The 21,192-nt window shown below is 41.2% G+C and overlaps 1 protein-coding gene across 2 annotated transcripts in view; it reads left to right on the top strand.

Moving 5' to 3' along the window:
- The window catches only part of cntrl (centriolin), a 121,980-nt gene that overhangs the window by 50,079 nt on the left and 50,709 nt on the right, over positions 1-21,192 (top strand). For both annotated transcript variants that reach the window (XM_078226378.1, XM_078226379.1), the window contains exons 15-22: positions 5,405-5,539; positions 7,716-7,861; positions 8,617-8,824; positions 11,253-11,432; positions 14,168-14,335; positions 14,486-14,602; positions 17,607-17,751; positions 20,399-20,541. In XM_078226378.1, coding sequence (XP_078082504.1) covers positions 5,405-5,539; positions 7,716-7,861; positions 8,617-8,824; positions 11,253-11,432; positions 14,168-14,335; positions 14,486-14,602; positions 17,607-17,751; positions 20,399-20,541 — 1,242 coding nt within the window. The remainder of the gene's footprint in view (positions 1-5,404; positions 5,540-7,715; positions 7,862-8,616; positions 8,825-11,252; positions 11,433-14,167; positions 14,336-14,485; positions 14,603-17,606; positions 17,752-20,398; positions 20,542-21,192) is intronic.

Raw genomic sequence — 21,192 nt, 5'->3', positions numbered from 1 at the left:
TCCCTATCATCAGCCTCCCAATTCCCGTTTCAGCCCTCCCTCCGGCATTTCCCGGCCCGCTGCGTTACCCGAGCAGTGTAGCAGGCTGGGAAAATCGTGCCCATGACATAAGTATTCAGCCAGTAACTAGTTTGATTATTCACACCCAATGTTTATACAGCACAAAGAATTGGAAATGAATGGCATTGTATACTCAAGGTTAATTGGTTGTTAAATTTTCCATCAGCTGTATTGTAATAATTTTTGAACTTTTATTCAGTACTTTAATTAGAGCAAAATTTTATAAGTGGCTAAAATCTTTTTTCAGTGATTCCAGCATTAATTTGTGGTTGATTCCATTAAAAAAAATTGATTATTGCTATATGTACATATTCAAGTTAATTTAAAAGAAAATTGAGAATTGTATTTATATCACAACCATTGGATGTCTCAAGTGCTTTTAGCCAATGAAGTGCTTTTGAAGTATAGTCACTATAGCAAGGGAGGAAAGCCAGCAGCTACTTTGTGTACAGCAAACTCTTGCAAACAGCAATATGATCATGAAACCAGATAATCTGTTTGTGTGATGTTGATGGAGGAATTTAATTAATCATCTGTCCATTCAAAAGCAACTACAGGTCATAAATGGTGATAAAATAATTTTCAGAAACATAGCTGAAATCATTCATTGTGGATTTCTAATTGAAAACCATTTTGTAAAATGCAGATCTCCAACACGTCTTTTGGCCTGGATTTTGCAGTGGCAATGACAATGGAACTGTCAGTGTTTTGCTGTCATTGCTCCACTAAAATGGGCGGAAATTTTGAGAGTCCAAGGCAAAATAGTTCAGAAATACAGAAGTTGCTGTCAGTGATGCTATGCTTCTCCAGACGATGCGCTGTAGAGACAGCCCTCTGCAATCAGTGGAATTAATGAGAACTTCTATATTCGTGCTATCAGTCTCAGTATAAAAACCCTTGAGAAACTTGCACCTATTAAATTGATTTGATTTATTATTGTCACATGTATTGGGATACAGTGAAAAGTTATTTTTTCTTACGCATTATACAGATAAAACATACCGTTCATAGAGTACATAGAGGAGCAGGAAAGGATAGGGTGCAGAATGTAGTGTTGCAGTTACAGGTAGGGGAAAGAGAAAGATCAGCTTAATATATGATGGGACCATTCAAAAGTCTGATGACAGCAGGGAAGAAGCTATTCTTGAGACTGTTGGTACGTGTTTTCAGATTTTTGTATCTTTTTCCCAACGGAAGAAAGTCAAAAAGAGTATGTCTGGGGTGTGTGGGGTCCTTGATTATGCTGGCTGCTTTTCCGAGGCAGCAGGAAGTGTAGATGGAGTCAATGGATGGGAGGCTGGTTTACGTGATGGACTGGGCTACGTTCACAACCCTTTGTAGTTTCTTGCGGCCTTGGCCAGAGCAGGAGCCATACCAAACTGTGATACATCCAGAAACGATCCTTTCTATGCTGCATCTGTAAAAATTGATGAGAGTCGTAGTGGACATGCCGAATTTCCTTAGCCTTCTGAGAAAGTGGAGGCATTGGTGGGCTTTCTTAACTAGCATCAGCATGAAGGGACCAGGACAGATTGGTGATCAGAACACCTAAAAACCAGGAGCTCTCAACCATTTCCACTTCATCACCGTTGATATAGACAGGGGCATGTCCTCCACTGTGCTTCCTGAAGTTGATGACAAGCTCCTTTGTTTTACTGACATTGAGGGAGAGATTATTGTTGCACCATTTCACCAGATTCTCTATCTCTTTCCTGTACTCTGTGTCATTATTGTTTGAGATCTGACCCACTACAGTGGTGTCATTAGCAAACTTGAAAATGGAGTTGGAGCGGAATTTGGCCACTCAGTCATAGGTATATAAGGAGTAAATTAAAAACACAGCAGAATATAGGGAAATATCAGGTCAGATCCCATTTGGAGTATTGTGAGCAGTTTTGGGCCCCATATCTAAGGAAGGATGTGCTGGCCTTGGAAAGGGTCCAGAGGAGGTTCACAAGAATGATCCCTGGAATGAAGAGATTGTCGTATGGAGAACGGTTGAGGACTCTGGGTCTGTATTCGTTGGAGTTTAGAAGGATGAGGTGGGGATCTTATTGAAACTTGCAGGATACTGCGAGGCCTGGATAGAGTGGACGTGGAGAGGATGTTTTCACTAATAGGAAAAACTAGAACCAGAAGACACAACCTCAGGCTAAAGGGACGATCCTTTAAAACAGAGATGTGGAGGAATTTCTTCAGCCAGAGTGTGGTGAATCTGTGGAACTCTTTGCCGTAGAAGGCTGTGGAGGCCAGGTCATTGAGTGTCTTTAATACAGAAATAGGTAGATTCTTGAGTAATAAGGGGATCAGGGGTTATGGGGGAAAAGGCAGGAGAATGGGGTGAGAAAAGAAAATCAGCCATGATTGAATGGCAGAGCAGACTCGATGGGCCGAGTGGCCTAATTCTGCTCTTATGTCTTATGGTCTAAATGTCTTTAAAAGTAATCAGAGTCAACTGTTTTTAACAGTGTACTAATTTCTTAATTACTGCTAAACACCCTGATTGTTGCTGAGACGCTAATTTTATATTTGTGGAATGTCAACTTCCTACATTATTAAAAAGAATTAATGTTTTAAAAACAATAGCCAGAATTTTCCAGCCACTCCGCAGCAGAGGCAGCCCGCTGTTGGTCATTGGTAGGATCTTCCAGTCCCATTGAAGCTGCAGTGTTTTTCATGGCTTGCCCATCCCGCCACTGGGGAACCCACAGCAGGGGTTGACTTTTGCGGGGCTGGAAGATCTTGCCAATGGGAAGGGCCAGAAAATCCCACACAGTAAAAAAAATTCTCTGACCTTGGCCGCGGGCTGGGATTTTCCAATCCCACTGCAGTGATGGATTTTTGGCTGAGCACCAAATTCTCCATTCTCACTGGCGGCGGTGGTGGAGTGTGAGAGATCTGAGAATTCTGGCCAATGTTTTCTTAACAATTTGTTTTATCTGGATTTATAAAAAATAATCAACATTTGTTTTGTTGCCTGAAAATTGTTAGTGATTTAAATATGTAAATTGAGGTAAGTGCTTTTAATCTTCTGGTTTGCTGTGTGTGAATACTTCAGTATGATTGTTATTTGCATTTGTTGACAATGTTTGCTGCCCACCAAGAGATCCCCTTGGCTATGCTGCTGATTTAAATTGCTCTTGGAAGGGGAAAACCAAGCTACAAAGATCACTACATCTTTATAGGCACCTTTCTTCGAAATCGGCTACATATGCTGTTGCTTACCTTTTCCTAGTGTTTCTGTTTTTGTTTCATTTTGCAGCATCTGCAGATTTTTGCTTTTTGTTACAGTTGTGCTTTCCAAGTGAACAGACATATGTACGCGGTGTTGGTGGCAATGTTGGAATAGATGTTCAACTATCCCCACATTTGAGCAAATTCACATTGGTCTGTACTTCCCTGAAATTGGGAAGATCTTTGGCTAGAATGATATTGTGAAAGCACTGGAGTATTAAATAATTGGGTATTTTGTTCATTGCAAAAATACATCACAATCACATTAGTCAACTGACCTTTCCCCGTATTCCACTATGTTTTTATTTTTGAATTTTAATTTTTGTGTTTACCAAACTTTTTTGAAAGTGTTAACCCTTATCTAAAGTTTAGGTTACACAAATGTTGGATAACGTGTGATAACTCATCTGTGTGTCAATGTTTATGTATGAACCTTGATAGGAGCAGCAAATCATTCAACTGCATGGAGATTTCACCAAACACAATACTTTCCTCCTTGGTGAACCAACGAGAGTTGCTCGATAGCCATTAGGAAAAGGAATCCTGGATTTTTATTCTTGCCAGCCCAGGGAGACTACAGGCAATGACAGTGTTGCCTTGGCTGAGAACGATTAACAGCACATGCTCCCTAGTTCCTGTCGTTCAGCTATTTCACTGTTTAAGTTTGCAGTGTCTTTGGAAGAACACTTCCTTTCTCATTGCTGCAAGTAGAAGTTCCCTCTTTTCCCTCAGTCTCGCACCATGCTACTCTTGCAGCTACAGTTTAAATAACTGACTCATTCCCAACTTCCATCAATGCTGTTCTGAACCAACTACTAGATCACAACCAGAATAACCTACCTAGGCTCCTTGCCAATTCCAAGGAGAAAGCAGTTGGTCTCCATTTGCTATATCGTCCTGGGAAGCACACATAAACAAGCATAGCAGACTGGAAAATTTACTCTGCATGTTATGTGTGACTACATCCATGAAAGCAAAATGCTGCAGGTACTGGAATCTGAAACAGAAAATGCAGGAAAATCTCAGCAGGTCTGACAGCATCTGTGGAGAGAGCTCTGATGAAGGGTCATCCAGACTCAAACCATTGACTCTATTTTCTCTCTACAGATGCTGTCAGATCTGCTGAGATTTTCCAGCATTTTCTGTTTTTGATGCAACTGCATCCTTTCTGTCACTTTAAAAAACTATCTTTTTCTTGTTCCATTGATTTTTTTTGCTTCATTTTTAATGTCTTTATGTTTTGCTCCTTTCTCCTGCTGCCCTTACTGTGACCTCAGTGGGCCACCTCCTCTGTAATGATGCACCTTCTCCAATCACCTAGACTGTAGTTTTGTGTTGTATGGCAAGGGATTGGGCCCTTTAGGACCTTTTCTTCTGTGCATGCACGCAAGTCCCTTCTCGGCCGAAGGAACAATAGAGGACTGCATATGTGTTGGCCATTTCCTGGCCGATGCATGCGTAAAAGACCTCTAGAGGCTGCAACCTGCCAGGAACTGTGGTTCCATGGCAGCAGGGACGGTGGGGAGTCGCGGGGCTGTCGCTGGTTAGAGGGAGAGGAGATGTCATAGAGGTATTCAAATAGCACTACACCACTGATTAATGGGCATCATTTAGAACCAATCAAGGTAATTCTTAACTTTAGGATAAGAGCAGATTTTGTTCAAGATCTAATTGCTTTAGTCCCTCAGTAATATTTTATTTATAAAAGTAGTTCCCTTGCACATTTTCTTTGCCTCTCTGTGGAGTATGTTACAGCACCAGTGATACGTATTCCATTCCCTGATAGTTATTGTGATATTATGACACTTTGAATCTTGCTAAAATTCTGAAGGTTCTAAATGATTTAAATGATGTTACGGTTCAGATAGTTAGTGGACACTGGATCTGTAAGGAACAGCATTACGTGTTCTATTGGATCAGTTTACAAGTCTAACATATGGCACTGTTCACCATTTTATCCACCTGCTCTCAAGAGCTCAGATGCATCTTTGATTAGCAGGCAGATGGTGAGACTTGAATATTCTTGAGTCTTTACGTTTCTTAAAATGAAGATATCTGTATCCTCCTCATAGGAAGCTCTAAAAATAATTGTCTGCTAATTATTTCCTAGATGGAACAATCTGCGCTGCGGGCTGAGCTGGAGAAAGAAAGACAAGCGCTGGAAAATGCCATAGCACAGGCTCAATTAGTGGCTGAAAAGGAGCATGAAAACAAGAAGTTAGTTGCACAACTAAAAGGTCTCAAGGTAAGTCAACTCTGACTGACAGTTACTTAAAATACACAATTATGACACTTTTTTCCTGATAAAATTATGTATTAATTTAATGTCATACAGCATTAAGCAGCAGTCTCATAATAAAATAACGCTGATTCCTACATATGGAATAATATAAATTTATGTCAGAAATGTGCTTAAACCTTTGGATATTATAATTTAAAAATTAATCCTGGCCTCAACCTTGTGTTGTAATAGAATACACAAAGGATATCTATCATAATTAATATTTAGTATGTAGATGGCACATGAATAAAGATTGAGTAAATATCTTGCAAAAATGCTATTAAAGATGTTGCAAACTATGTTGCGTTGTTGCTTAAGGTCATAAAGTTCATGAACTGAACCGGAGAATTTCATTCTTATTTTTTAAATTACTGGTCATAATTTAGTTACTGCTTTACTGTTACACTTCATGCTTGATCCAATTCTTTAAACATGTCAATATCAAGGAACAGCAAATTATATTAATTTGGCGATAAATTATATTAATTTGGCGATAACGTGCAGTGCAAATAAATGTGATCAATTTAACTGAATTTTTTAGCATTCACACAGTCAAGGATTGACCCACTTTTAAAGTATAGTTCAGAAATGCTTGCTATTTTTGTTTTATTGTGTGATCATGAAAATGGGTCTGATTCTAGATCTTCCAAGAGGTTTATACTGCTAGAGAAATGATCAGTAATATTCTCATCACCAGCTGATTGAAATACCGCATTAGCTTTTCAGGGAGACTTCCTTGTTATTTTTGAAATGGGGACATAATGGCCGATAACTTCCTTGCTCCCCACTGTCAGATTTGGGGAGCGCTCCAGAGATGTGCTGGGAAATCCCTCTCGGAAGCTCCTGGGGAAGGCTTTACGTGGCAGTTGTCCAGAAGTGCTAACTTTCCTCGGATAATTGCCCTGTGCTGGGAACCATCTGACAAAGCAATTTAAATATCTAAATTTGGATGGTTCTGCAAGTTTTACACCAATAGTTACTCAAAGAGTTAGAAGGAATAAAACTACTTCTAAATTCAACGTAACTATTTTAAATGCCCAGACTGAGCCCCACACGTTACACCTCCCACATTCCGGACCCCCTACCAATCCCCAAACTAATCAACCCACGGATATTCCCAACTCTCTCCAGCTGCACGGGACTCCCCAGTCTGCGGGGCCGACTCTTAAGTTGTCGTCTGTCCCATTTCCCACCCTGAGTGGACCTGGACCCCCAATCTGGGGGCGCACGCGACCTTTGTGTGAGCAGATCCGACCTCCCCCCAAATTCCATTTGCACTTATCTGGACAGTTGCCTTCTCCCTGGTCTGTCAGGGTCACTGGGCCCTTTAAACCTACCTGCTTTCCAGCAGCCTGTGGGGTTAAAAAGGGGCTGTGGCCTCCCTGAGTTCGCAGGAGTTCCATTACGCTGTGTGACCTTTGGAGACTCTTTTGCTGCAGGCTCCAAGTAGTTCCAGCCAGCAGAGGTTTGAACAAAGTTTTCCAGAGTGTGTAAGTGTGCTTTACACTGTTGTAATTCCAGCAGGCCATCACTTTATGCCGCAGCATGGAAGTTATGGCCCAACTTGGTTTTCCTTTTTAAAAAAAACTAGGGATTGTTGTCAATCTGCATTTTTCAAACTTTCTTGCTGGCATGGGAACCAAATTTAAATATAGCATTGCTGTTTGTGATGGCGTGTTTATAGATTAGTGAGTTAATCCTTACACCTGTGGGATCTATGTTTAAAAACTATGTCCATTTAATAAGATAAGACCCGTCTCTCTTACTTGCGGGTCCACATCTTAAAAATTCTTTGAATTAACCATCTATGAAGTTGGGGCAGAGTAAAGATTTATTTTGCTTTGAACCCAGACCTGATGTTGCTTGGTGCTGACACAAGAGGTCAAAAAGAGGAAATTACCTGTTCTTATTGCCTTGAGAAGCACCATTAAAATTTAGCCACTTGGGAGTGGAGTTTTGCACATGATTAGCATTCTTTTTTAGCTGCACTGTGATCAGCAGCAATGCATATTCCACAGACACAGGTCTGAACGTGTAATCTGCAATATAATTGCAACCTTGTTTAGCCAAGAAAACTGATGCTTTTAAATACGTGTTGAATATAATGGAATTTCTAATATGTAGATTGTGGTCTTTCCAGACTGATAATTCCATATTGAAGGAGCAGCTTCAAGAGCTGCAGACACATATAGATCAGGCAATGAGGACCATGATTCATCCAGAGGAAGTGGCCGCCCGTGTCTCTGAGCTCAGAAAAAAACTGGAATCTGGTATTCGGGAAACTAGGTTAGACTTTCAGTCTGTTATAATTATTCATTGCGTACGTTTTGAACTTTGGCGATATTAGAATTTTAAAATACACTTTGGGGGCGATCTTACCAGCTCGTCACGCTGGTTGATTGGTGTGGTGAACTGGTAAGATCGTGAGAGAGGTGAAAAACCAGGTTCGTGCCTGGTTTCTCGCCTCTTGCGATCTTCCCGGCCCTGGATTGTCATAATGGCCTCACCGGTGACAATCACGTATGGTCCCAACCAACGGGGACCGGAGGCCATTGAGGCCCCCGGGGTTTTCGGGGGCAAGGGGGGCAGTGCTCCTTGGACAGTGCCAGCCTGGCACTGCCAGCCTGCCACCGAGCACCCTGGCACTGCTGACTAGGCAGCTGATATTGCCAAGGGGCGGGGCCATGATGGGGCAGGGATGAAATGACAGATCTTCAGTGTTCTATGTACACTTTACACAGAACATTGAGAGATCTGCGCGTGAGCAATAGCACACTCTAGCTGTGAGCAGCCAGCTTTCCAGTGAGCATCGACTCTATCCACTCCCCCTATTGGCAGGAATCACATTTTCTCCTTTTTTTTCACTGCACTAAGTGGCATAAGATCATGTCTGAAAGCTCACTGAGAAAATGGGTGCGATTCTCCCCCGTTTTCACTTAATTTTCACTCGTTTGGCACTTAGGTTTGGTAAGATCGCCCTCTCTCTGTGTCTAAGTGATTGGGCATGATGGGAAATGAGGAATACTTTGGTTTATTTCTAGGCCCTATAACCAAGGAGACACTTTGGGAAAGAATCTTGCTGGATTGCAGAAGCACTTGAATGAAATTTTAGGCCGTTCACAACAGGAGAAAGAGGAAGCATTACAACATCGGAGGAAGTTGGAGCAGGAAATGATGGCATTACAGGATAAACTGAAAAATACTCAGGAGGATTACAAAACTGTTTGTGAAAAGGCGGCAGAGACATTGGTAATAGTAGACTGATAATGATATCAAATACAGTAGTTCAACCAATATACAAAAACATTTTTGTTACTGACTTAAACATAAAATATGGTAAAATATAATAAATCTTTAACTAAGATTATATTATACATTAACAATGATCAGAAATGTATTTGTACAATTCTTACACATGCAACATAGAAACATAGAAACCCTACACTGCAGAAGGAGGCCATTCGGCCCATCGAGTCTGCACCGACCACAATCCCACCCAGGCCCTACCCCCACATATTCAAGGATAATGTCTAATCAGGGTTGCAAGCTTTTGTAATGGATCTTAATGTGAATGAACAGACCAATCCTTGACCCACAGATCTTGGGGCACATGAGGCAGGATCTCTTGTGCAGTAGTGGAATCCAGAATGCAGGATTTGTTTCCTTTGTTTTCCTTCTCTGCCGTTGCTCTGCCTTATTATTAAGATATTGTAAGTCAAAGCATGATGAAGCTTGATGGACAAGTTGCCATTCTAAATTGGCAGTTCTCCTAATTATTAATGTTAATACTCCCATGCTTCAAAGAGAGCTTCAGACAGCTTCAGTTTGAAGCATGTTCTTTGTTCTGTCTTGGAATTTTGGCAGTTTGAGAGTTGAGAAAACAGGGCTTGGTTTAGGAAGATGCTTTTCAGTCATCCAGGCACAGTGCCGAGTCCATCAAAGTTGATTTTGCAGGTGGTTTGCTGAATGCTTGTGGAATTGGTTTCAATGAATGACACTAGCATTTTTTTGGTGATCCTTCCACTACTTCTGGAGGATGCGATAGAAGCATTGCTGATGGAATTTTTCAACTGCTCTTGTGTATCGCCGATGCATATTCCAGGACTCACTGCAGTACAGATCTTGGTGACGACAATGCTCTGTCCTCTAGGACTTTTGTTGACTTGCAGAGGTCATTATTGTCAAATGCTAGCTGTCATAGTTGGTTTGATGCAGCTGATACTCGCCAGTATGTTGGATTTCTTCGTCAGTGCTTGCCTTTTTAGAGAGCTGGCTGCCAAGTTGTAGGAAGCGCTCAACAGAGTATCCTTCACCAGATATGGAAGATGGAATATTTGGCTGACCAGATGTGGGTGTATATGAGGTTTGTTTTGGCAACATTCAGAAACAAGCTGTATTTCCTGTGTTCTGAATTAAAGAGGTCAAGAATCGCTTGCAAATTTGGTGCAGTGTGGGCAACTGCAGTTTTGCAAGCCACTCTTGATCTTTAGAATACTGCAATCATCCGCAAACTGTTGTTCATGTATAATTATGATGATCAATTTAGTTTTGGCAGGGAGGTGACTTGAGGTTAAACGGCTTCCCGTTTAAATGGTATTTAATGCTGACACGACAAGACAGATGATTTTTGATGGGGTGAATAGCCATTGTCAAATAGATTGTAAATTATATGGGGGCTCTCACAAAGTCTTATTTGATCCTGATGCAGATTATGAAGGCATCTGTTTCAGATTTCACACAAGACAGTTATAGTTATATCATCTTGAGGCAATTGCAAGAATGTGATGAAATTTTTTGGACATCAAATCTTTGGAGCACAATCCAGAATCTTGCAACTTACTAAGTAAAATCTTTAGTCGAGTCAGTAAATGTAATGAGGAATTTCTGGTGGTGTTCTCAACATTTTTCTTGGAATGTCTGGCAGCAAATGCCATGTCAGAGGATCCTCTGCAAAGTCTAAAGCCAAACTGGGAGGATTTCCACAGCTGCAGGAAGTAGGCAATTCAGGAAAACGTGTATGAGTTTTCCATGATGGGAAAATACCTTGATAGTTTACACAGCATGATTTAGCTCCGATCTTGAAGATAAAATGGAAAAGAAAATTATAATTATAACTAACTTTCAAAAGACAATATAACAGTGTAGGCAATAGAGAAAGATTTTTTAAAGCAAGGTATTATGCTTAGGCTAGGAAACCAAAAAGATTACAAAGATACAGGAATGTAATAGGAAAATTACTAAAATTTGACCAGGTTCGGGGTGGAATTTTCCCGTCCCACCTGCCACGGGGATCGCAGCAGGTGAGACACAGATCATGCAAAGGTCCGTTGATCTCGGGCAGGGTTTTCCGGTCTTGGGATGAGTGCGGCTGAAAAATCCCGCACCTAGAGTCCAGGGACCTCAACTTGAAAACCAATTCTTTAAAATTGGGCAAGAAGGGGCTTTCAGTTTGGTTTGCTGAATAGAAATGCAAAATAAGGCAGGATGCATTTCACTATCCACCTGCATTCACATTAGGTTTCAAAAGAGGGTACAATCTGATTTTGAAGTGTCCGTTCTTTAACTCACATTTACCTAAGCGTCACTGTCCTGGGTTTCTGTGTTCTGCAAGTTAGACTTAAGTGATCTAGTATTTGCGATTGCACTTTCTAAAAATTAATTGTAATCTGTGTGGCAGATAAAATCTCAAAAAGGAGTCAATGAAGCTAAGGCACAGGAGTTGAAGAATGAAATATGGCGGCTCCAGGAGCAATTGACAAACATGCAAGAGTTGCAGTCACTCACGGATGAGCAGCTCCAGGAGGCTGATGCAGATAGAGATAAGCTTTTAACAGAACTTGAAGATAAAGAAAACAAGGTAATAAAAGTTTCATTTTATTAATGACTATAAAAAATTGGTAGAAATCTATTCCTTAGAATGCATCCAATTTAATTAGCTTAATCTTAACCTGTTTCAAAGAAAAGATCACTTAGTTTGCTAGAAATAATTGTTTTTTCTGTTATCTTTCCTCTATTATGTTTGCCACTCCAATATATAATGGTGTTCATTTCTTTTTACATGACTTGCCTTGGGAAACTTGGCTTAGGTATGTCCTACTTGGGAAATTAACATAATAATTAGCACACCAATAGAGCATTTAACATCTACAACTTCAGGTGCTTTACATAGGCATAATTGGACAAACATAACGTTTATTTATTAGTCACAAGTAGGCTTACATTAACACTGCAATGAAGTTACTGTGAAAATCCCCTAGTCACCACATTCCGGAGCCTGTTTGGGTACACTGAGGGAGAATTTAGCATGGCCAATGTACCTAACCAGCACGTCTTTTGGACTGTGGGAGGAAATCGGAGCACCTGGAGGAAACCCACATAGACACGGGGAGAACGTGCAGATTCCGCACAGACGGTGACCCAAGCCGGGAATCGAACCCTGGTCCCTGGCGCTGTGAGGGAGCAGTGCTAACCACTGTGCCTTCGCGCCACTCACGGATACTTTGGATAAAAATGAATACTCTGCTAAAGAAGGAGATATTAGGAGGAGTACCTAAATGCAGAACATAACGGGAGGAGAATTCTGTGGTTAATTGTGTTAAGGCTGAAGTGTAGCCGAGGGGGTAGAATGCCCCATAATCACAGTCAAGAGTATGTCATTTATGATTTTGATTAGCGTTGTTTCAATGCTACAGCATGGATGAAAGCCTAATTGGAGAGATTCAAACATGGAGTTGAATTAAAGATCAGCAAGTTTGGAAAGCAAGAATATTGTTATGGACTTTGGAAAAGAAATGAAGATTGGGCAGTAGTTTGCAAGGTTGGAGGTTTGAAACAGTTGTTTTGTGGGGAGTGGGGGTGGTGTGGCAGTGAAAGCAGCACCTTTGAAAGGGAGGGGTAGTACCCAAAGAGAGTGAACTAGTCAATCAACGTAGAGGACAGGAAGGATTCTAAGTATTTTAGCAGGAGTGGGGTCAAGAGCGCAGGAGGTGAGTCTAATGAACATTAATGAAGTCAAAGAGCACATGAGACCAGATAGGCCATAAAGTAGGTCAGGATTCAGAGCAAATGGAACCAGAGTTCTTTTCCAGGACAAATGCAGAAGGAAATACAGTTGAAAGGGTGTAGGAGACACAGATGTCAAAAGGAATACAAGAAAGTGGTCAGAGATTGCCTATCTGTTCGAGACTGTGGGTATAGAGTGGCCATATGAAATGGCAGATTGTATGGAGAATTTATGAATGTTATTGGAGGGTTTATATTGAGGGAAAAGTTTAGGCTAGTGAAATCTGAGGAAGGGAAGAAAGGTAAATTGTGGAAGGAATTAAAATTGCAATGGATTAGGAGTTGTTCACTGCTGAGGCTGAAGGGAGAAAGATGAGATGATAGCTTGATCAGAAACTGAGTGGATTATGATAGAGAATGACAGCTGTAATAGAAAGGTAAGAAGGGAGGAATAAGGTGAGGCACTTGAAGGAAGAGAATGGTTAAAAGGGCCATACCAGTGTTGATTTCTGTGCCAGTGGTGGTGAAAAGTATAAATGGACAGAGAGATCCCAGTAAAGTTCAAACTGTTGTGAGCCACGCACAGAGTTTGCCGATTTACCGATCTTTGCTGCTGGGGAACACTCGGCTTCCTGGGTGCAAAGACCAGGAAGAAATTACCAGAAAAAATTAACATTGCCTATTTTTCTGAGGCTTTTCTTGAAATGCTAGTCTGACCTGAGCCTTCAGATTGTGCAGGCATGACGAATCATATTCCTGGAGAGGTACAGAAGCAAAGTACTATGGATGCTAGAAATATGAAAAAAAACAGAAAATGTTGAAAAACATAGGTCAGGCAGCCTCTGTGTAGAGACAATATTAATTAAAACTGCTTTGTGAGGGGGTAAGTGCATTCTGAAAAACTTCTCTCCTCATGCACATGTGGAGACAGGTGAGGTCGGAAAATTACTCTTTGCTTTGCAACTGTTACACATTCTTTGGGAAGTCATCATACATACCCATCTAACATAAGGTCAGCACATGGTTCTTGTGGAACAAAACATCAAATAACCAGAGAATTTAAAAACCTGCCACCCAGAGAACAATATTGTAATTTTTCTGTGGTTATAAATTCATATTGATTGGATTTGCAGTATATTTTCACTGGACTAGCTGCAAAATATTAACACCAATTTAAAATATTTTAGTGTTCTCAAATATTTGCTAGTTTCTTTAAAAACTCAGTCAAGTGTGAATATCATATGGATGATCCTTCAAGTTTCAAATTTCACACCTTTTTTTAAAAGTGGAAGGCATTATCTTTCTACAAGATTAATTAAGATAAAAATTTTATAGGTTTTAAACAAATTTTACCAAAGGGAAATCAAGGCCAATTAGCTCAGTTGGCCAGAGTGTGGTGCTTAATAACATTGGGTTCTGTCCCCATATTGGCTAAGATAGTTCTTGGGACTTGTCTCTTCTACTTTCCCTATTGTGATATTGTGGCATCCACAAAATAGAGATGTGTAGAATCATCGTTAGCAGTTAGCTACGTGAAGAGAGAGATGCTATGGAAACTTTGATTTAACTTGGTTTGAATACTAATTGCAGGATCGAAGAGTGCATTTAAAGCTACGTGGTCTTGAGAAAGACGTGAAAGACTTGAAGGCAACCATGGCTGCTTCTGAGAAGGTGACTGCGAATGAACTCTCCACTGCTAAAGACCACCTGAAAGCTCTTCAGGGAACTGTTCAAAAACTTAATCATGAAAAAGAAGAGGTAATATATTTTGTTGAAGACCGATTATTCTGTGCTCCCATAAGTACATGTTTTCAAGTTTATCGAATTCCCTGTAATGAAACATGCTAAAAATGTAAGTTATTTTCAACCTCTGTCTTCACTTGTTGTGAATTTGCATTTATTCCTTAGGAAATAGAATTAGCAGAAAAATTCCGGGCTGAGGCAGCTCGGGCAGCTCGAGACCTTGCCAAGGCAGAAGCTGAAATCGATATGCTACAAAATTTGTTAAAGGAGAAAGAAAGCCAGGTGAGGCCAAAGCATTGTGGACACATGAGGGAGAGGTAGTGGCATTGTCATTGGACGAGCAATCCAGTGACCCAGCATAATGCCCATGGAGACCCATGGCAAATGGTGAAATTTGAATTTGATAAAAATATGGAACTAAAAGTTTAATGATGACCATGAAACCATTGTCAATTATCATTGTTTTAAAAAACCCCCATCTGGTTCAATAATATTCTTCACGGAGGGAAATCTGCCATCCTTACCTGGTCCGCCCTACATGTTCCCTAAAGGACTGTTGACAATGGTTTCATGGTCATCGTTACACTTTTAATTCCAGATTTTTATTGAATTCAAATTTCACCACCTGCCATGGCGAGATTCGAATCCAGGTCCCCAGAGCATTATCCTGGGTTTCTGTATTTCTAGCCCAGAAATAATACCACTATACCACTGCCTCCCCTCAAAATAACTGTAAAGGATTTGACTTTTTTGTTTTAAATTAACAAGCTTTACTTATTACATGAGAGGGGAGAGTATTTAACTTTTTAGCAGGTTTTATGAATGTTGTTGCATTGTTATTGTGGTCATTTCAGCCACAAAAGGTAATCAAATGCATTAATAAATTCAAACTACTTTGTATACAAAAAAACATCGAAATATAATACAGCAAGAACTCGGGACCAGGAGCTGGTACACAGGTCTCTCATGGAAGACTAAATGTGCTACTTATGACATCACTCCACTCGTGCACAACTGTTACAGACATCGATAAATGCACTTAAATAAGAAAATGCTTATAATAACACACTATAACACTCCCCCCCCCCCCCCCCCCTAATTCCAATCCCCCTTAAGGACAGAAATACAATGAAACTAATGTCTTAACTATATGGCATTCATGCATTTTGTGACTGTTCTGTGATCTGCCCAGTACCATTGGTGACTGCGACAACTCTGGTGATGCTTGATTTAGTTCAGCTGAACTTGTGGGCACAGAGGTAGGTTGAGTAACCGTGCATGAGTGTCCCTCTCCTGAAGTAGAGTCCATTGGAAATCCTGGTACAACAGGAACCACTTCTTGTTGAATTTCCACAGCAGCATTGCCTTCTGCAGTGTGATTTGGAATCTTGGCTGAATCTGAATCATGGAATAGATGAATGTGATCTTGGTGAGTGCAAATGACTCTTCCATTAAGTAGTTTCACTACTAAAGATACGGAATCACATTGGCTACCTGGAATTATTCTCAATGTTGATTACTGCCAAAATTCTTCACATAGGCACAATCGTTCGGGTGGAATTGTTGCTCTTTCGCATGATAATCATGCCTCTCCTTCTGCTTTTCTTATCTTCTGCCTACCTCCACTTTGACATCTGGGTGTAGCAGATCTAGGTGAGACTTTGGCTTCCTACCTGTTAGTAATTCAGCTGGAGAGAGTCCTGTTTTTGTTTGCAGTGTGATGCAATAAGAACCTTGAGAGCTTGGTTCCTAAAGTATCACCTGACATTTTTTTCACTCCTTCCTTCAGTGTCTGTACAGCTCACTCTGCTAACCCATTTGAAGCTGGATGAAAAGGTACAGTATACCATGACGTATTCCATTCCTTCACATAAACTTGCAGCAAATCACTTGTAAACGTTGTCCCGTTATCTGAAGCAAGAGAATCCGGTAAATCGTGAGTTGCAAAAACTTTGCGTAGTTATGGTACTGGGAATTGTAATGTTGCTTAACCACTTAGAATGTGTGTCCGCGATGACTAAAAACATGTGGTCCATAAAAGGTCTTTCAAGATCCATATGAAGTCTCGCCCAAGGAGGATCAGGCCACTCCCAAGGATGTAGTGGCACTGGTGGCACCAGCTTACAGGATTTCACTTTGTTCTCCAAATCTTGATCCATATTGGGACGCCAAACAGACGACCTGACTAGACTTTTCATTTAGGAGACACCTGGGTTTGCCTCATGGATTTCAACCATAACTCTCAACGTGGGGGCAACTACTACTTTGGAACCCCAAAGAATGCAACCCCATTGTACACATTTAGCTCATCTTTCTGCTTTTGCATATGGTCTCAGCTTATCATCCTCTACAACCATATGGCATTCTTGCATCAGGAATTTCTTCGCCCTCCATACCTAAAACACTCCACTGTCTTCACCTTTTTACTTGCAGCCTCTTTGTTTAATTGTGTGCCGCCTTCTGAATATCTTTTGCATTGCTGGCACCATTTCCATGCGCTGAAAAGTTTCTAGAGCCTTAAAAGTAAGTGTGGCTTCTCCTAGCAAACGCCACTGAATGCTATCCTCGTTAATGTCACAAACCTAGTCTGTCCCAAAGCATGTTCCCCTTCACCCCGAGTTTTCTAACCTTTCTACATATTCAGTCTAGTCCCTGTTCTCTTCCACAAATTCACTGATAGTCCCAAACGTAGCCATGGTGCTGTTAACTTGTTTCTTCGGTAAAACTCATGAGAACCTGCTGATTTGAGCCATGGGTCACTGCTCACGTCACAAACTAGCTATGCAGTGTGCAAATCATCGTGCTGCCTTGTTTGATTACTTCTGTTCCTTTCAGCTGTGCCATTTCCTCTTCGTCACCAAAAAAATGTGGTAGCTTCAGTCACAAAAGGTAGTCAAATGCGTTAATTCAAACTGCTTTATATGCAAAGAAACATTGAACTATGTTACAGCAACAACTCTGGACTGGAGGCAGCTGCTAGTGGAAGACTAAATCCGCGCTACTGATGTCACTCCGTACATGTACACCACCATTACAGACATCAGCAAATACATTTATATAAGATGTTTATAATAACACTACAACAGTAAAGACAATATTTTAACTCTTGAGTTTAGAAGAGCTACTTCTACAATTGCACAAGCAATTTCTTTTCCTTTTTGCAAATCTGTGTTCCTTTAGTGTGCTTATTGCATTCATTAGTAATTGGATAGGTGTGTGCCATGATTATAATACAATATTCTAACTCAACTAATTAGTATTCCATGGATTTTGTCTGGCCTTTTAGATGCTGGGTGGAATTCAAACATTTGATTGTGGAGCAAATACCATAAATGGCCAACAGTTAGAAATTGACAGACTAAACCGAGCTCTAAACCAACAACGGGCAGAACTGAAACACCTCCAAGATCATCTGGATCAAACCAGAGAAGGTTTGTTTTGATCTTTGATTTTTGTATTTAACTATGTATGTCTCTAATAGGGTAACACTTTGCAGGCACAGTTACAAAATCTCTACTATTACAAAGGGGGCACAATGGTGAGAATTTCTCTCTGTTGTCAGGTAAATTTTTCTTCTACTCAAGAAAGACCTGAGGGACTGCATTGCAGACCAGTGGCAACTTATAACATGTTAAAGAAATATGGAATCAAAGATAACTTGCTTCAACTGCCATAAGATCATCAACATTTTTCTGAAACTTCCTGTAATTATTTTTATAGTTAAGGTGGCACAAGTTAAGTTGCTAACTGCCATTTCTAGACATCATGGGGACGATTCTCCCAAAAGTGCTGAATTGGCAGGAAAACTGTTCTAGATCGCGACAGTTCAGCTTCTCATCTGAATCTCCGCACTCTGTGCACTGAAGACGTCCCAGTTGTGAATCTCATTAAAAACCCAGGGGAGCGGGGCCTATTCACGCCAGAGTTTGACAGTCCTGGAGCTCTGCGCATGCGCAATGGCCCCAAACTGTCAAACTCCCGTTTGCTGGCCAGCTCAATCACTGGCCAGCCCGGGACCCCCACAGTGCTGCCCCTCCAGCCCATCCCCACGGCCCAATCGAGGCCCCCACAACAATCCATGGGCCAGCCCTGACCCCCCCCCCCCATTCTCAGAGCCCCGATGCCCAGGCCCCCCCCGCCCCAGCCCACCCCAATTGCTGTCCTCCCTCCATCCCAGACCGATCCCAATGCAGAGTGGCAGTGGGACCCTCTCACCCTCACCAATCGCACCTAGGCCCCGTCCACAATAGGCCCTGCCCGATGCCCTATGGGCAGTGCCATGGTGCCCCCCCTGGGCAAGGGCACTTTGTCCCTTGGGCAGTGCCAGGGGACACAGGCTGGCACTGCCAAGATGCCCATGCCCAGGGGGCACCACCCCCCACCGATCGACCCCCTAGGGGGCCCCGATTGCCTCCGCCCTTTATTCCGGCGGGGTCTCCTGCTAGCTCCCTGAACGTGGGGAGCTAGTCTGAACCCCGCTGGAATGAAGTACTCCTGGGGTGGGAGCTTCGATCGGGACCTGAAAGGTCCCAATAATTAACAAATCTACATATTTAAAATAGATTTTAAAAAGATTTAAATTACTTACCTGCCTTCCCGCCGGTGACTGTTCATCGGCTCTGGGAGATGCGCATGCGTTCCCGGCGCATGCACAAATCCCCGTTCAAGGTCGCAGACCATGTCTCCTGGCCAGACCTGCCAGAAAAGTGGCAGGCACAGATGGGAGAATCGCGGCCCATGAGCCAGTTTGCACAACTTTATCGATTTAATTTTAGAGGGGTTGATTTTCAACGTATCCTGGCATAAAGCTAGTGGATCAGCATCCATTATAGGAACTGCCCACTTTACATTACCACAGCTGAGGGGGCTAATCCAGAACATAAGCATCATGCCTGTGCAGCAAATTGCAAGCAAATGCCAAAGCCTGTTTCTATCAGTCGGATGCATCTAACATTTCTGTGTATTTAATTAATGAGCTTCAATTAAAATTTCAATTCCTGCAAAAGAAACAGCATTATCCAGTGGAACTATAAAGCAACTCTTCAAGTCCAAAGCCTTCACATGTGCAGTGTTTACAGAATAACAAAACTGCCTGGTTAGACAGCAAAAAAAGGATGGGTAATTTACTGAATTCATTGATGTCCCAAATTCTTGCAGTCTCCGTAGTCTGACACCTTCTTGAACCACTAAACATTAGCCATGATTAGTCAGGCTTGGCTTAAGAACATAGAAATGGTATGATAAATAATGGATCATGGTGGGGTTTCACTACAGTTTTATATAGGTCTGTTATTAACAGAACCTTATTACAAGTTGATAAGCTGGGAAGAATTATACTTTTGTCTGTCAAAATACTTTGAATTTCATAACTTTTTCAATGTTTTTAATATTGTTAACGAATCATTTGTACTACTATGCAATTATTTGTCAAATTATTGTCTGCTGAGAATTCAATACAGTTCATTTTTTTAGTACAAAACCACTATTATCACCAGTAACTCAAACAACATAATTCCTGCAGCCAAAAGACTTTCAGTTCACTGGGTCAAAATCCTAGAACTGCATTTCTAACAGCACTGTGGACTATAGTGGTTGGAAAAGGCTGCTTACCACCACTTTCTGATAGTCAATAAATGCTGGCCTTGCTGCTTTTATTCCAAGAACTACTTTTTTTTATTTCAGCTAGTGTAGTTGCCTAGGTTATAAATCTAGAGACAATATTAATGATCTGATAACATGAATTGGAATCCCACCTCAATAGCTGGGGAATTTAAATTTTGGTGAATTAAATAAATCTGGAATAAAAAGATAGAATCAGTAATGGTGATCATGAAATCTGCAGATGGTCATAAAAAATTCACCTGATTCACTGATTAACATTAGGGAAGTAAATCTGTAATCTTTATCTGGTCTGACCTCTGTGTGACTCCAAATCCACAACAATGTGCCTGACCCATAAGTTTGTTAATAATTAGGAATGGGCAATAAATACTGACTTTGCAACAATACCTATATCCTGCAAGTGAATAATTTAAAAAGGAAGTTGTTTGCTAGTAAGTATTTTTATTTAACTTTCAGGTAATTTAAGTGAGATGGAAGATTTGATCAATGAAATTACTGCTCTCAGAAATGTCCTTGGCAATCATAGTGACTACATTACCAGTATAACTGATCCATTTAAGACCAGAGGATACTGGTACTTTGTGCCATCTTCACCAAACGTAAGAAAACAACTAATCTATCTGTGCTTTCTCCTTGTCATCGATGAACTTTTCAGAACTTTATTGTGTATTGTATCAATGAATTCGAATCTTAGAATCCTACCCAGGCCCTACCCCCATAACCCCACCTATTTACCCTGCTAGTGCACCTGACACTAAGGGTGAATTTAACGAGGCCAGTCAACTGAACCTGCACATCTTTGGATTGTGGTAGGAACAGTAAGAAGTCTCACAACACCAGGTTAAAGTCCAACAGGTTTATTTGGTAACACAAGCTTTTGGAGTGTCACTCCTTCAGGTGAGTGGGAGTTCTGTTCACAAACAGAGCATATATAGACACAAACTCAATTTACAAGATAATGGTTGGAATGTGAGTCTTTACAGGTAATCAAGTCTTAAAGGTACAGACAATGTGAGTGGAGAGAGGGTTAAGCACAGGTTAAAGAGGTGTGTATTGTCTCCAGCCAGGACAATTAGTGAGATTTTGCAAGCCCAGGCAAATCATGGGGGTTATAGATAGTGTGACATGAACCCAAGATCCCGGTTGAGGCTGTCCTCGTGTGTGTGGAACTTGGCTATCAGTTTCTGCTCAGAGATTCTGCGTTGTCATGTGTTGTGAAGGCCACCTTGGAGAACGCTTACCCGAAGATC

This window comes from Mustelus asterias, chromosome 13 (genome assembly GCF_964213995.1).
Source record: "Mustelus asterias chromosome 13, sMusAst1.hap1.1, whole genome shotgun sequence".
In the NCBI taxonomy this organism is placed as follows: Eukaryota; Metazoa; Chordata; class Chondrichthyes; order Carcharhiniformes; family Triakidae; genus Mustelus; species Mustelus asterias.
Note: the sequence above shows the minus strand (reverse complement) of the source record. Positions and strands in the feature narration are given on the sequence as shown.